Source organism: Pecten maximus, chromosome 15 (assembly GCF_902652985.1).
Source record: "Pecten maximus chromosome 15, xPecMax1.1, whole genome shotgun sequence".
Classification (NCBI taxonomy): Eukaryota; Metazoa; Mollusca; class Bivalvia; order Pectinida; family Pectinidae; genus Pecten; species Pecten maximus.
The window spans coordinates 33678297-33692435 of NC_047029.1; the positions used below are offsets into that span (position 1 = coordinate 33678297).

Consider the following 14139-nt stretch of genomic DNA (forward strand, 5'->3'; position numbering starts at 1 on the left):
TGTTGTTAGTGCCGGAGAGACAGTTTACACCGAGTTCTAACATTCAGTCACATACATGGTCCATCCAACCCGTACATGGTCCATCCAACCCGTGTTCAGATTGTAGCACACGTATATGTTAAAGCATTAGAAAAGACTTTGGTCTTGTCTGTTCCTGTTTCAGTGCATGCAGGATTACAATTTTCTGTTTAAACTCGCAGGAATACAAATGGGATGTTTTTAAATTGTTTGTATCACCGATTTGCATAATTTTAAGATTTCAATTTTAACATCATGAATACTTCAGCAATATATCTTAAGGCTGATGGAATTACCACATTGATTACCTCGTAAAAATCTATGAATTTTTCTTTAGGAATAACTACAAACATTGTACATAAAGAATATGCTAACAATCTGAATTTTAGATTTTTATACGAAGTATAACGGGCATCTGATATTTTCTAAATAGGAAATTTCTTCATTTCCACTATAAACTGAATTCTTAAATTTGTTAAAAAGTTAAGACAAAAAAATATTTTTGACATCGCCCTAGAACAAAATCCTCTTGATTTTTTTTTTTGAGATGACAATATGACGCCAACAATATTTATCATCGACAGATGTTGATGGGTAAGCCTTTGTTCGAGGGATTACCACCAGTAATGTTTTGATCTCCTTATGAACTGATCCCTAGAAACAGATTCATCATCACACGTGGACAGAGAGTGTTTTCAGGTGTGCTAGGCATCAAAATACAGGTCACCAGCCTGTAGGAATAGTGTTTTATAGTGTAGAGACGAGTAATGGGAGATAGGGGGCCGGGATAGAGGAGGGGCAGGGTAGGGGGCCGGGATAGAGGAGGGGCAGGGTAGGGGCCGGGTAGGGGCCGGGATAGAGGAGGGGCAGGGTAGGGGCCTGGGATAGAGGAGGGGCAGGGTAGGGGCCTGGGATAGAGGAGGGGCAGGGTAGGGGCCTGGGATAGAGGAGGGGCAGGGTAGGGGCCTGAGAGAGATGAGGGGCAGGGTAGGGGCCTGGGAAAGATGAGGGGCAGGGGTTTGGGGATGGGGACAGGGGAATGTAGGAGAAAGACAGAAACAAAGGACTAAGGTTTTGTGTCTATGCCCAATAACACTGTACATGACCTGAGTATGATGACAGCTCGGACATAGAAGAGAGGTGACTATCTCCTACTGACCAGGGCAATGACCAACATCTGTATAAAGATATGTGTCCATGGCAAAACCTTGATATTGATATTAAAATTATCAAGAGTCTCTACTCATCTCCCCTGTGTCTAGCCCCTACTCCCCCCCCCTCCCTTACCCCTCCCCATCTATCAGCTCTACCCATACCCCTCTCTTTCTAGAATAGAAGATAAGCTTTAATTTCATCAAAAATAAATGTTTTAAACTTGTAGTAGATTTATGGTAAATAAGATACAGAGATATGTTAGTTAGAATCAGACAGACAGCCAATGACCTCTAGAAAACCCGACAGGATACAGACATGAAACTGTATCTCTTTTGTCTAAGGAAATCATTCTGAAATTAAGATGATAAAATCAAGTATGTTGTTGAAAACAATCGAAACACTTCATATCATGTGTACAATGAACCACTAGTTTTAACAAGGTGGGGCTATTTCTTTTAATATTTTGACATTACCATATTTATAATAAAAATCACGCCCACTCCCCTAGTGTAAAAGTTTAGGACAGTATTAAAGTTTAGGAATGGCTTCATTTGTGAACCACTTTTATATTACTATTTATAGATTGATGATTTGGGCCTGTACAATTTAAGTCATGCAGGCACAGTTAGGACAGAGGAGGGTCAGGATAAGTTTGTGTCCCAATGCATTCAGTAATTAATGTGGACTGTTGTACGTGTGGTATTTGATAGATTATACGAGAAACAGCCGTCACCTAGATAAATGTGGTGGAGGTCCCTAACAGCTATGTCTTTGCCATTCTGACAGGAAAACTGATGATGGCAAGAAGCAGCGGGAGAGATGACAGCCTTACACATAACAACCTAATTACTGCATACTCGACAGCTCTTAATGACAAAACAAAACGAGAAAAAGCATGAATTGTACAGTGGTTTGTGACCTAAAACCTATCTATAAGGGTGTGGCTATGTACGATTCAACCACTGCTTACAACACTATTAGTTTGTAGAGTATTCCAATACAGTTAAAAAAAAGGTGCTGTGAATATAACTATTTAGGTCACTCAAATTTTAGTCCACATATCAGAATAATTAGCATAATCATAATTCAGTGTGAAAACCGGTAAAATAAGATCTCGCCTAAAATATTGATGTTTACACCATCTTAATAGGATATGTGATGTCCAACGAGAATGGCCACTAAAGATGACTGACCTCTAAAGATGGCTGACCACTAAAGATGACTGACCACTGAAGATGACTGACCACTAAAGATGACTGACCACTAAAAATGGCTGACCACTAAAGATGGCTGACCACTGAAAATGACTACAGCCACCAGATTGATGGAAAATTCTGCTTCTTTGATGTAAGGTCAATAGTACAAAGACCAGCTCAGCCTAGTAAAGTGGATCTGCTAGTCCCCTGGATCAGAAAGGGGGACCATTTGAATGGACACTTCAGACAGGTTTTATCTTCGCAGCCATTTTCATTGTCAAAGTCGTATATTCCTACAAATATCTAGTAATACATAGTAATACAGCTGATGTATTGGAGCGACATCATGCTTAGTCCGGAGAGAGATTCGACAAACTCAGCATGGCTTTGTTTCCCTGACAATAAATCGACGAGACAATATTGAAATGGAGTTTTTTTTGCCTGCACGTATTCCCCTGCTCTGTGTCATTATTATTGATAAGCCACTTGTCCAAACGGGATTCGTCAGAGGAAATATGACGTTCTATTAACGTCAGAAACGGAACAATTGGCTGATGCATGGCCTACAATATGTGGGTTGTACTTATCCGATAGTCAATTTCCTCTTACGATCTGATGTTTGTCGACAATTAAATAGGCAGCTTTGCCTAGAATCTACTCCGTTGGACAGCACGTCAATATCATAACTGCCCTAGTTATAGTAATACCAGTTTATGATTGGTCAATTTGTGTTTATCAAATTTCCTAAGAACGATTAGTGACCTTTTGACTTCTATTTGACCAGAAAACATCAGTTTCTACCACATTGGTCAACTTGAATTCATGGTTGTCCTCAAAATTTGTATTACCGTATTTACAAAGCTACTTTTTTAATGTTCTTCTCATCAAAGTTGAAGGACATGAAAATACTTGCTGTCACTAATTGGACACAAAAACTAGACAATGTGGAAGAATTTTAAGTATCTATTAAGTATCGCACTCCTACACAAGTGCATATTGGCTGTAACACAGACAACATAGTTCAGTTTTAGATCTACTTAAAGCCAAACTTCATTGGTAACACCATATAAAAAACTTGAATTCCACACCATGTGTGGTCTAGGCACATCAGACCTATTCAAGACTTAGAGAAATGACCTTGAACTTTGTATTAAAATGTTATAAATAATGTTACCATTTAAAAATCACTATAATATAGTAAACAATGTCCCTTGAAAAAGATGATCGTATTTTATTTCAGTGTTCATTAAATTTCATAAAAATTGAGTTTGAAATCTGCTGCAGATATGAAAGTTTCTTTTGTCAAACGTGCTTTCTTCAAATATATTAAGGTTTTACTTGTACATAAATGATATTAAGTATATGTGGAGATTGCAGAATGACTCCATCTTTAAGGCTTGTGACATCCTTATTAGATACCGCTAGTGTGGAAATAGAATTGTTCTTTATAGCACTATCTACATTTATCTTACAACTAGAGGTCCGTATCACTGACCTATTTATAGATGAATGTGCATTACCCATCCACCTCATCTATTGCCAGAAACTCAATTGTATCCTTACGAAGAAAGAGCTTATTGGATCTGTTTCGATAGCTACAATCATGAGATTTGATGTACGAATTTGGCATTTAGACAAAAATACATAAGACAGAAAGAAAATTGTCCTAATGTTGCTACCGAACACACGAAGTACTTATAAATGAAAAAGTGTCTTCCTAATGTTGTATTTCCTGAGCCATAACTTCTAACAAATCCCTTGCTGCAACAAATGGAAGAGCTAAAATGGAGGCAGAATTCTGAAATCAATAACGCTTCTCACCTGCCGCCATACAAATGTGTATACATCTCCGCAGTGTCATTCTAAAATTGGCTAGCATTGTGCCATATTTAGCAAGAGAATAAATCCTATAGCATCGAGAAATCTCAACTAAATGGACCAAATTTGTTTCCATGTGAAAGATTTATTAGAGCAGGTAGAGAAAAGTAATTAAAATAGTTTATAATTTGCTAGAAAATCTTGATTAATGACTATGTTTTATGTTGGAGTTATTCCCTGCAGACTGGGGAGAAGTGCGATCAGAACAATCGTATGGGACCTATCTTGTGATCTCATGTCAGCTCGCTACTTAATAAAACTAATTTCAACTTCAATCAGTGTTTTTATGTTGTGGTTTGAGAGCACTACTTGTTGCTGAGGACAAATTGATTAGATGTCTGTCGTAGCCCTTCTCTAATAGATGATGTACTTACTACACAATTGGGTGTTTAGATCGGAGCACGAAACACAATGTTCTACATTCCATGATGACTCTACTGGTTGCCATTTCTACAACCCTGACATCACCATTGAACCCTGATTCAAGCTTCCCTGTGACCAAGAATCAGGCTAACCATACCCCACTGTAATAAACCTTGTTGCTAGAAATGTTTTGAAGAATGGTCTTTAGGAAAATGATTAGTTTTCATTTAGGAAAATTTTATGCCGAGTTTCAAAGGTTAGGAAGCTTAATTTCAATGTAAGCTTTTCCATGACCAAGAATTACGCTACCGTAGTGCCCCCAAGAGAATATTGAACTATCAAAATGCTAAAATTGTTCTGTAGTGCAATCCTCAGAAAAATAAATGTTTTTAGAAAGCATTTTATGCGGTGATTCAAAAGAAAAAAACACTCAAAACATTAAAACCAGAGCCAACAGGACCAAAAATAAGACAAGAGATCTGTTTAAAGTCATTGATTTTCTGAGTTTCAGTTACAAAATATTTGTCTAATTTGCATCTGGGCCATTTGAGTCAGGAAGAAGTTCTCTGTTCTACATTTAAGCACTGTAAATAAAAGGTTTTCGATGTTTGATACTGTGTCTGCATTGATCCAGCATAAATTCCTTCGTATATCTAAGTTGTTCTGGTAAATATATTCGTAGCTTTTGGCTTTTTCTGATGCTGTGATTGCTCAATGTCTAGTTTTAGGCTATACATATTGGCATCCACAAAGAAATATTTCCTTTATCTGTCAATTCATCTGGACTAAATTTATATCATGCAATCTTTTTATTTGTTGCAATCAAATAAATAACTTTCATTTTCAAATCAGTTAACATAATAAGGGTTCTCTTTGAAAGCCATGCAAGAAGACACGTCACAAATGTCAACAATTTGATGTGCATTTCAGGGAACTTTAGAAATACTCCAATAAATATGCAAGTGTTTTTGACATTTTTTGCCAAGAAATGTTCAGATTAACTACAAAGGTTTGTGTTTCTATTCCCATGCAAAAAGAAATGATAAGATAGTTAGAATGGTCTCCCTATGGAGGTGAAGCACAGAGGAATTCTGGGATTGTTTTCTGTTTATAACGACAAGCAAGACATGTATTTATAAAATGACTTACTTCTGGAATACTTACTTTTGCCATCTGAACTTGCATATTTTGTGCCTGTAGATTTTTCAGTGCCACCGCAGCATCTTGGGGGTTTTCAAAATCAACAAATCCATACCCTGAGGAAACAAGGATTGAGATTGTAAATACTTAGAATCAACATTTGTAAATGGAAAGTGTATCTATATGAAGACAATAGATCAACTTAGCAGGATGTATAACCTTTAACATTGTCTTTTGTTCAGTCTTTTTACAAAAAATTTATGAAACATTTAAAACTTTATTTAAAGAAATACTTTGTTAATGATCAAATTGATTTCAAAAGGAAGAGAAAGCCAACGACGGCCCCATATGACCCTGAACAGAAAGCCAACGACGGCCCCATATGACCCTGAACAGAAAGCCAACGACGGCCCCATATGACCCTTTAAGTATCCAAACAAGAATCATAATGTGAACAAAAAATAGTCGTAGCAGATTTCAAATATACATCACACAATGAACTGAAAAACCAATATTGATAATGGCAGGGACCAAAACTATCAGCAGAGACAATATTTACACAAGTCTGGACACATAGTGCATCAAGCTTGAACAAAATTTAAACAAGTCTGGTTTAGAATCGGGTGTCAAATCGGTAACAGATACTCCTTAAGTGATTTTAAACAGTTTTACCAATTTAAACTTCACAATGTGTGGAATATCTACTTTCAAATTATTTGCACATCTCTGATAGAACTCGATCTACAGCAGACGGTGATGTTTGGTAGCCAGGTCAGAACAGGCTCAATATTTAAACATTCAATACTTCTGCCAGCAATGTAAAGTAAAATCTTGTTATATTATCTCAACCAAACAGCATAGCCTGGTTATACTCCCAACTTGGTACATAATATCATGTTATACTGCCACCATTGTAGAATAAAACCTTGTTATACTGCCATATTGTAGAATAAAACCTTGTTATACTGCCATATCATACAGCTAAACCTTGTTATTTGCCACCATTTATCCAGTTGAATTTTGACATAAATGGGTTTATTTTTGTTTCAAAGAAGAAAGATTGAAACCTGAGTTAGCAATACGTAAGAAACAGAGTTATATCAATATTTAATTTCATCAAAGAATTCAACCTCAAAATAACTATAAAAACCGAGAAATATATCGCGTCTTCAGGTGTATACTGTTGTAAATAACAACGTAGGCAGTCTGATATAACCAAACATGTTCCAAAGTTAATTAGAAAGGGGAGACAATCTGGTTAGTTACGACACAGAGTCTGTACATGGTGACCCCGGGGTAAGGTATTCCCGTCTATTCAGTTTCCTCTGATTGAATCAGACTCCCATAGAAAACTCAGAGATTTAAATATTTTTGTGTAATAGTGTAGTCATCTTCACCCTTTTATCCCTCCATATGATGATAACATAAATACTTTTTTACTACACATTTTCACAAACTTCTGATTTCTAGATAAAATCTATTTGATATAAAACTTTCTACGATAGGTTGAAATTGTTATTTTAAAATGAGATGTGTTCAAAGAGTTTGTCTCTTGTGCAATGACCAAGCTAGATTTGGATGAATGCCCACGATACGAGTAGTCATCCTCATGTAAGACGACCACGTTGGGTGTGTCGTCTATTTCAGTCACTTAGTCTCTCCACCCCAATCGGCGGCAGAATCTTGAGACTTGAAAAGAGTAATGAAGAGGGAGGACATTTATCTATGTAGGAGACTAACACGATGATGTCAGTAGAAAATATCTCGAGTGGAAAGCCTATTAACTTTGAACACTAAGGATGTTTTATGTTCCTGTGATTTCTGTTTTAATTTTTGATAGATCTAAAGATGACATAAGGGGTTTCTTAGTCAGCTAATTTACACTAAAGGTTAACTACCAATCCCTTTCTGTCCATGGCAAAAGTTCAAAACTGTAACATGCCCGCCCTCTTATTGGTTAAAATCTATCAGTATCAACTACAAGCCCTCTAATTAGTTAAAAACTATCAGCATTAGTCATATGTCCCTTGATTGGTTTAAAATGATCAATTTTAGTTAGATGCTATTTGAGTGGTTAAAAAATAATCAGTCTTAGTTATATGCCCTTTGACTGGTTAAAAACTATCCATATTTGTAACATGGTCTCTGATTGGTTAATGATTTTGAGCATTACAGTTATATGTTCTCTGATTTGCCAAGATATTCTCAGTATTGATTCCATGTTCTCTGATTGGTCAAAAATTTTTGGTCAAAAAAGAATTTGTAAAACATTAATAATGTTCGATTAGTTACTGTTTAAACTGAGGTTGACACTACAAATTTAACAAACAAAATGGAACTACATGAACATGCAAAGTCTAAGAAAATTGTTGAAGGAATAACAGGTTCCAGTAACACACACTAAATTTATATGAAATTTGATGATAATTGGATTCAATATTTATTCTGTAATAAGCCCATGGTCAAATATAACTCCTTTTACATAAAAGCAGATGTTATACAAAACTGACAGAGAGGAAACAGTGAATGTGCCCTCTCCCATGTGGTGAAATCATTAAGATTTTTATCTTGTATTATGTAATATGTCCCTGTAGCTGTTATTCTAAATCCATGCTATAGAAACAGAGTATTGGACAGCTGTAACAGTCATATGACCTGTCATATGACAGTCATACGGGACCACAAATTAACCCACAATGAAATAGCAGGAAGTATTTGATCCAAATTAAATCTCCAATTAACAGATGTATACAGAATGCTTGACCAAAGGTCAACTGGACCGAGGAACACTCTCTCTCCAATAACTGGACATTGATGGAAGAACTTGTCCAATCACTGATATAATTTACAGGGGATAATGAGATGCACCACATGACCCCTATGTGACTTTTGGATTCATCTATTTTTAGTAAACAGAATTTACATTGAACACTTTCCAATGTTATCAGTTTGGAATGAAAATATCACTTTCTCCAAACCACACACAAGAGATTGGTTTTAAAAGACAGCCCCTATCTTATTTCCTAAATCTTATTTCAATTGCTCCTGCCTTATAAATGTATTCTGGAGTACTTCCTAAAGAAGGAAGGAATGATAAAGCCACTAACAGTGTAGACAACTAGTGCCTACAGATAGACTGATTACATAAGGAGTTCAATACAGTGTTTGTCCCTGATGTTGGGGAGGGGGAGGAACGGGGGGATCATTACAACATGTCTATAGCTGTCATATCTTCACAGGAGGGGGTTAATGGTCTAATTAAAAAGTCATTGATGGTGACGAAGGAATGCCTGAAGAAGAAATCAGTTCCTATACCTGAATCCAATTTGTCTTTGTGTAGCAGAAAAACATTGTCATTTGTCAGTGCGTCAGGCGTTAACAACAAAACATAGCCTATCTGTAGGAGGTTTATAGAGCTATGAATAGCATTCCCCAGGGCTTGAGGTTTTCTCATTGTACCCTTAATGTTCTACCTAATGGCTATCAACACATAGGATGCGTGCATGATGTTTCTGATGTAACTATGCTATTTCTCCTACTTCTCAGCATATTATATGACGTGAGGGAAAATTCGGTCATAGCTGTACGAGATCTCACTTACATTCATAACAAATCAAATATCAGAATTCCAATTGTACATTTGGAAAAAGTTATTCGTAACGTATGCATAGTGATTAACGTGGCGCTAGACTTAACACAATATGTTGCATTAGTCTTAGGTAATTTTGCAGCAGAAAGGTAATTTTACTTTCAATTATGAAGATCAATTTGGTGCAGTCTCCGAAAATAACACAATACTAATTAGCTAGAGAATTCACAATTAGCTTTGCTCCAACATACATGGCTTCTGTGTGGTAACCATGGCGCTTGTTTCTGTGACTAAATCTTCTGTACGTCAGTGAAAACTTCTGTGTGGTAACCATGGCACTTGTTACTATGACTAAATCGTCTGTACATCAGTGAAAACTTCTGTGTGGTAACCATGGCACTTGTTACTATGACTAAATCGTCTGTACATCAGTGAAAACTTCTGTGTGGTAACCATGGCACTTGTTACTGTGACTTAAATTTTCTGTACCCAAGTGAAAACTTCTGTGTGGTAACCATGGCACTTAATTGTTACTATGACTAAATCGTCTGTACATCAGTGAAAACTTCTGTGTGGTAACCATGGCGCTTGTTACTGTGACTAAATTTTCTGTACGTCAGTGAAAACTTCTGTGTGGTAACCATGGCACTTGTTACTGTGACTACATTTTCTGTACCTCAGTGAAAACTTCTGTGTGGTAACCATGGCACTAATTGTTTCTGTGACTAAATTTTCTTTAGATTCTTAAAACTTACCTTTACATTTATTTGTGGTTTGGTCCATAATTGCTTTGGTGGAAACAATCTTGCCATATCTGTAAAGATAAAAAGATAAAATCACATTACCAGATGGTATCTAAATCCTTCAATATCTAAAAAAACTCATTGTAACAAAAACAGCTTTAATGAAAATGGTCTCTACCCTGTTAAAAAACTTTAAACTTAAATGAAATTTGTCTCTACCCTGTTAAAAAAAATACTCTCTTACACATCACAACAAGAGTGCAAGGGGTGAAGCGTTATACACCCATCCATTGCCAAAGATATAATAATTATAGATTAGTCTAAGTTAAGAAAGGACAGCTACATGTCACACTAATGAATTCTACCGAGTTACATACATTGGACAAGCCAACCAAGCTTCACAGAGATCAGTAGAGAATTGACAGCCGAGACCTACAGACATATACTCTTTAACACATCACAAAATATTCTATCAAACGCTAAAGACAGACATATATTCTTTAACACATCACAAAATATTCTATCAACTTAATTACAGAATCATCATATATTTACGTGGTTGTATACTCTCTAACAAGTGTACAGTGAAGCTCAAACACCTGTTTCATTAATAAAATCACCATCAAATTAAGGATGGGAGGGAGAACCCATAAACTTTGATTTTCCTGAAGCCTATACTTCTGTTTCCACTTTGCTATAATCTTAACCAACAGTACTAAAACAAACACATGATTCGGTAATACCGTGATGTAACATAACGGGGCATTTTCACTCCGATATCTTAAATTTTCAATACTCACAGGGATTAATTTTTTATTTATCTTGAAAGTCTGTTTGAAATTGAGTCAGTCTTATATAATAGCAGTAGTTATCTAGGTAGTATACACACTGGATAACCTCAACTTTCATCCAAATATCATTTTAAAATTGTTTTGTTTTCAATGATCTTAAATTTGGCGAAATGAGGTTTAAGCAAAATAGAAACAAAAACAGTTTTGAGCTCCCTCCCCCTCCCCCGGAAATTAAAGTGAGGAAGGAATGTGTTAGATCAAAGTACATCACAAAGCTTCTAAATCAGAAAACAGTAGAATAAAAAATAGAAAAAAACGAGAAGAATTCAAAAACTCTATATCCAAACCCTAATTCAATACTGGAAACTCAAGTACATGAATGGCAGATATATGCATAAAAGAAATTCACGAGCTTGCATGAGCAAATGGCAATTTGGCAGTATTTAATGGTTTGGATTACTAGTTAGAAGGATTTAATGCTGAATGCAGTACACATAGCTGGGAGGCTGTACGCGAGGATTGCATCGTAAGTCAGACTTAATTCTGACGTTTACGATGAGGAAACAGGTGACTACTCCCCGTCAGCTTTCCCTACATCTCAATAAAAACACAATATTAAGCCACAACTGGAAAGGCGATCAGCATTAAACATCCTGATGCACGGGCACCGAGTAAACACGGATGAAATATTAAAACACATTGCTGAAGAATACGATACTAGATTATAATTTCCTGCAATTCTTAAGATCATAAATGTAGTTTGGGTTTAAAAACATTGTTTCTATAGAAACATTTCTTTAGTGCCAAAGTGATGAAGTCAACTTGATTACAGAGGAAATATTACCCTTTCAAAGTCATCATCAAAGCTTCACTTTGAATATGACTGATCTGGGTCTTTTCACCTCTTTACATCACACTGAATTTCAGTGTTGTATTTAAATGATCCCTTTTCAGTCATCATGAAAGCCTCACTTTGAATGTATCTGATCTGGGTCCTTTCGCCTCTTTGCTCAATGCTGTTTTTCAATGTATATTGCCAAGTTTATCACACAATAATTTTTGACTAGAGAAGACATTTATTTCTGGGCGGAAGTGTGTTATCAATGTCTATAAACACATCTTACAATCTTTAGGCAACAATCTGTTTCTCTCTAGTTATCTCCCTTTGATAGCAACCAAAAAAAATCTGGAGTGAATAAAGTGTTTTTTCCGTGTTCACAATAGATAATGAATACAAATGGCAGGAAATCGCTAACATCAATGTCAACATAGATGGGCTGTAAAATAGTCTATTTTAACATTCTAGTAAAGATATTTCGGAAACCCCCCCCCCCCCAAAAAACTATAAACATACATAGGAATACAATCGCTACATTTGAAAATTAAAAAAAAAAGTGAAATCATTTCCTAATTGAAGCTCTGTATGGATAAGATTTTATTGAAGTGTTGGTTGTGAGTAACGTAACTGTAATCTGTCTACCTTCACAGGCCGTTACATTGGTTAAACATCTATTTAATCAATGCTTGTTTGCAATAACTTATAATCTGTTGTTCCAGATTGTAAAATCCATTCATTCAGTCACAATAAACCTGTGTAAGATAAATGTTATCATTATGATAAGGGAGATCAATGCTATCAGGGTAGGAGATGGTGGAGTAGGGATGAGAGACAGGCTCACGGTGAAGACTGGCCAATCCTATACTGCTGTTTTGAATGAACAAGGTACATGTCATTGACCCCCCCTTTCCCTCTCTACACAGATTTTCCAACTGGTCATGACAATTTCTGTTCTGACCTTCCATCCCCTTCACATGCAGCAGGTCATGAGGGGTCACTGTGTCCCTGACACATTCAAGTTGTGTGGGGTCACCTTATCCCCTATACAGGCAGGTCGTGAGTGTCTCATCTCCGTACCAATAAGACAAGAAAACTATCGTAACCATGTATCCTTACTCCTAACCCCACAATTGCACAACAGAAATCATACTGTTATCATACAATCATATCCCAAGAAGTCCCAGACGTCTTGTCATTACTACAGCCAAGAATGCGGATACAACATCTATTGAATTATTTTCTTTTTGAAAATTTTAACTCATTGACAATTCCAAACAGTATAAATGAAAATATTCTGTTTCAAAAACAACTTTTATCTTGTAGATCCACACAGCCCATGAAACAGTATTGTAAAAAATTAAATTAGATCAGAAAATGGTAGTAAAAATGGAAGGTAAATAGTTAAATATACTGTTACACAGAAATAAGTCTGTGTCAGCCCAATATCAAGATCATCAGAGTGCATGATCTTTAAATTTAATAAACAGTGGAAAATTACCCCACAGACAATCTTCTGTTTGTGCTTATAACTTAAAGGACAGTCTGCATTTAATTCATCACACAATGCCTGCAATTATGTCAAGTTTGGAAATATTTTCAATCAGAAAATAAAAATTGCTTTCAATTTAAACCCACCTCTCGCCACTAAAATGTCATTGGTCTAAATTATCAATCATGTCTTTTAATTTATCAAGTGTTGCATGTTGGCTGGGACCAGTGTCTCTACACTGAATGTCGAGGTGTAATCGGGGAGTGCGCGACCCCCATACGAGGGATAGATTAATATTCCTCTCTAAGAGCATGGTGGGTCCAGTTTTTATATTGGGGGAGACAGGGTAGTTTTATTTGCCAATCTAAATTATCGCATCAAATGTCACTGTGGAATAAGTGAATCGTACTAGGTCGCTCCGTATGGGCTCTGTCAGGGACAATGGATGCCATTATGTAACGTAATAAACTCCTGCCTGCTAACGTAGAAAACTGGGGCCATTCCTGATGGAGAGCAGCGACAGGCCACAAATCATATTACTTCAGTCCAAAAAATCTGTTTGCAGACTTTATATAATCTATTAAGCTATAGCAGAAAAGTAAGAATATTTTGTACAGGTACATACTGTTCTAATCATACTAGTTCTACCCATCTCATAGATGCTTCATTTTTTCTGATCAGGACATGTAAGTAAACAAACGACCATGCATATCAGTTTATACATCATTTGTTTTAAATGTTTTCTCCCTCCAATTTTTAGTTTTGAAATCAACACTACTTCCTCTTCCTGACATTCCCTTTTGACATTCACCTTTCTATACCTCTCTTGGCCTTTGACATTTCTGCTATGACCTCCTTTTGATCATATGACAACTTCCTTGACCTTTGACATCCACCCTCACATCTTGACCTTGCCATATTTGACATCTACCTTCACCT

The 14139-nt window shown here is 36.2% G+C and overlaps 1 protein-coding gene across 14 annotated transcripts in view; it reads right to left on the bottom strand.

Moving 5' to 3' along the window:
- The window catches only part of LOC117344361 (RNA-binding motif, single-stranded-interacting protein 3-like), a 261555-nt gene that overhangs the window by 19462 nt on the left and 227954 nt on the right, over positions 1-14139 (bottom strand). For 12 of the 14 annotated variants that reach the window (XM_033907099.1, XM_033907097.1, XM_033907108.1 and 9 more), the window contains 2 exons: positions 10095-10153; positions 5760-5866 (listed from right to left, as the gene is read on the bottom strand). In XM_033907099.1, coding sequence (XP_033762990.1) covers positions 5760-5866; positions 10095-10153 — 166 coding nt within the window. The remainder of the gene's footprint in view (positions 1-5759; positions 5867-10094; positions 10154-14139) is intronic. The other 2 variants (XM_033907098.1, XM_033907107.1) reach the window with 1 other exon arrangement.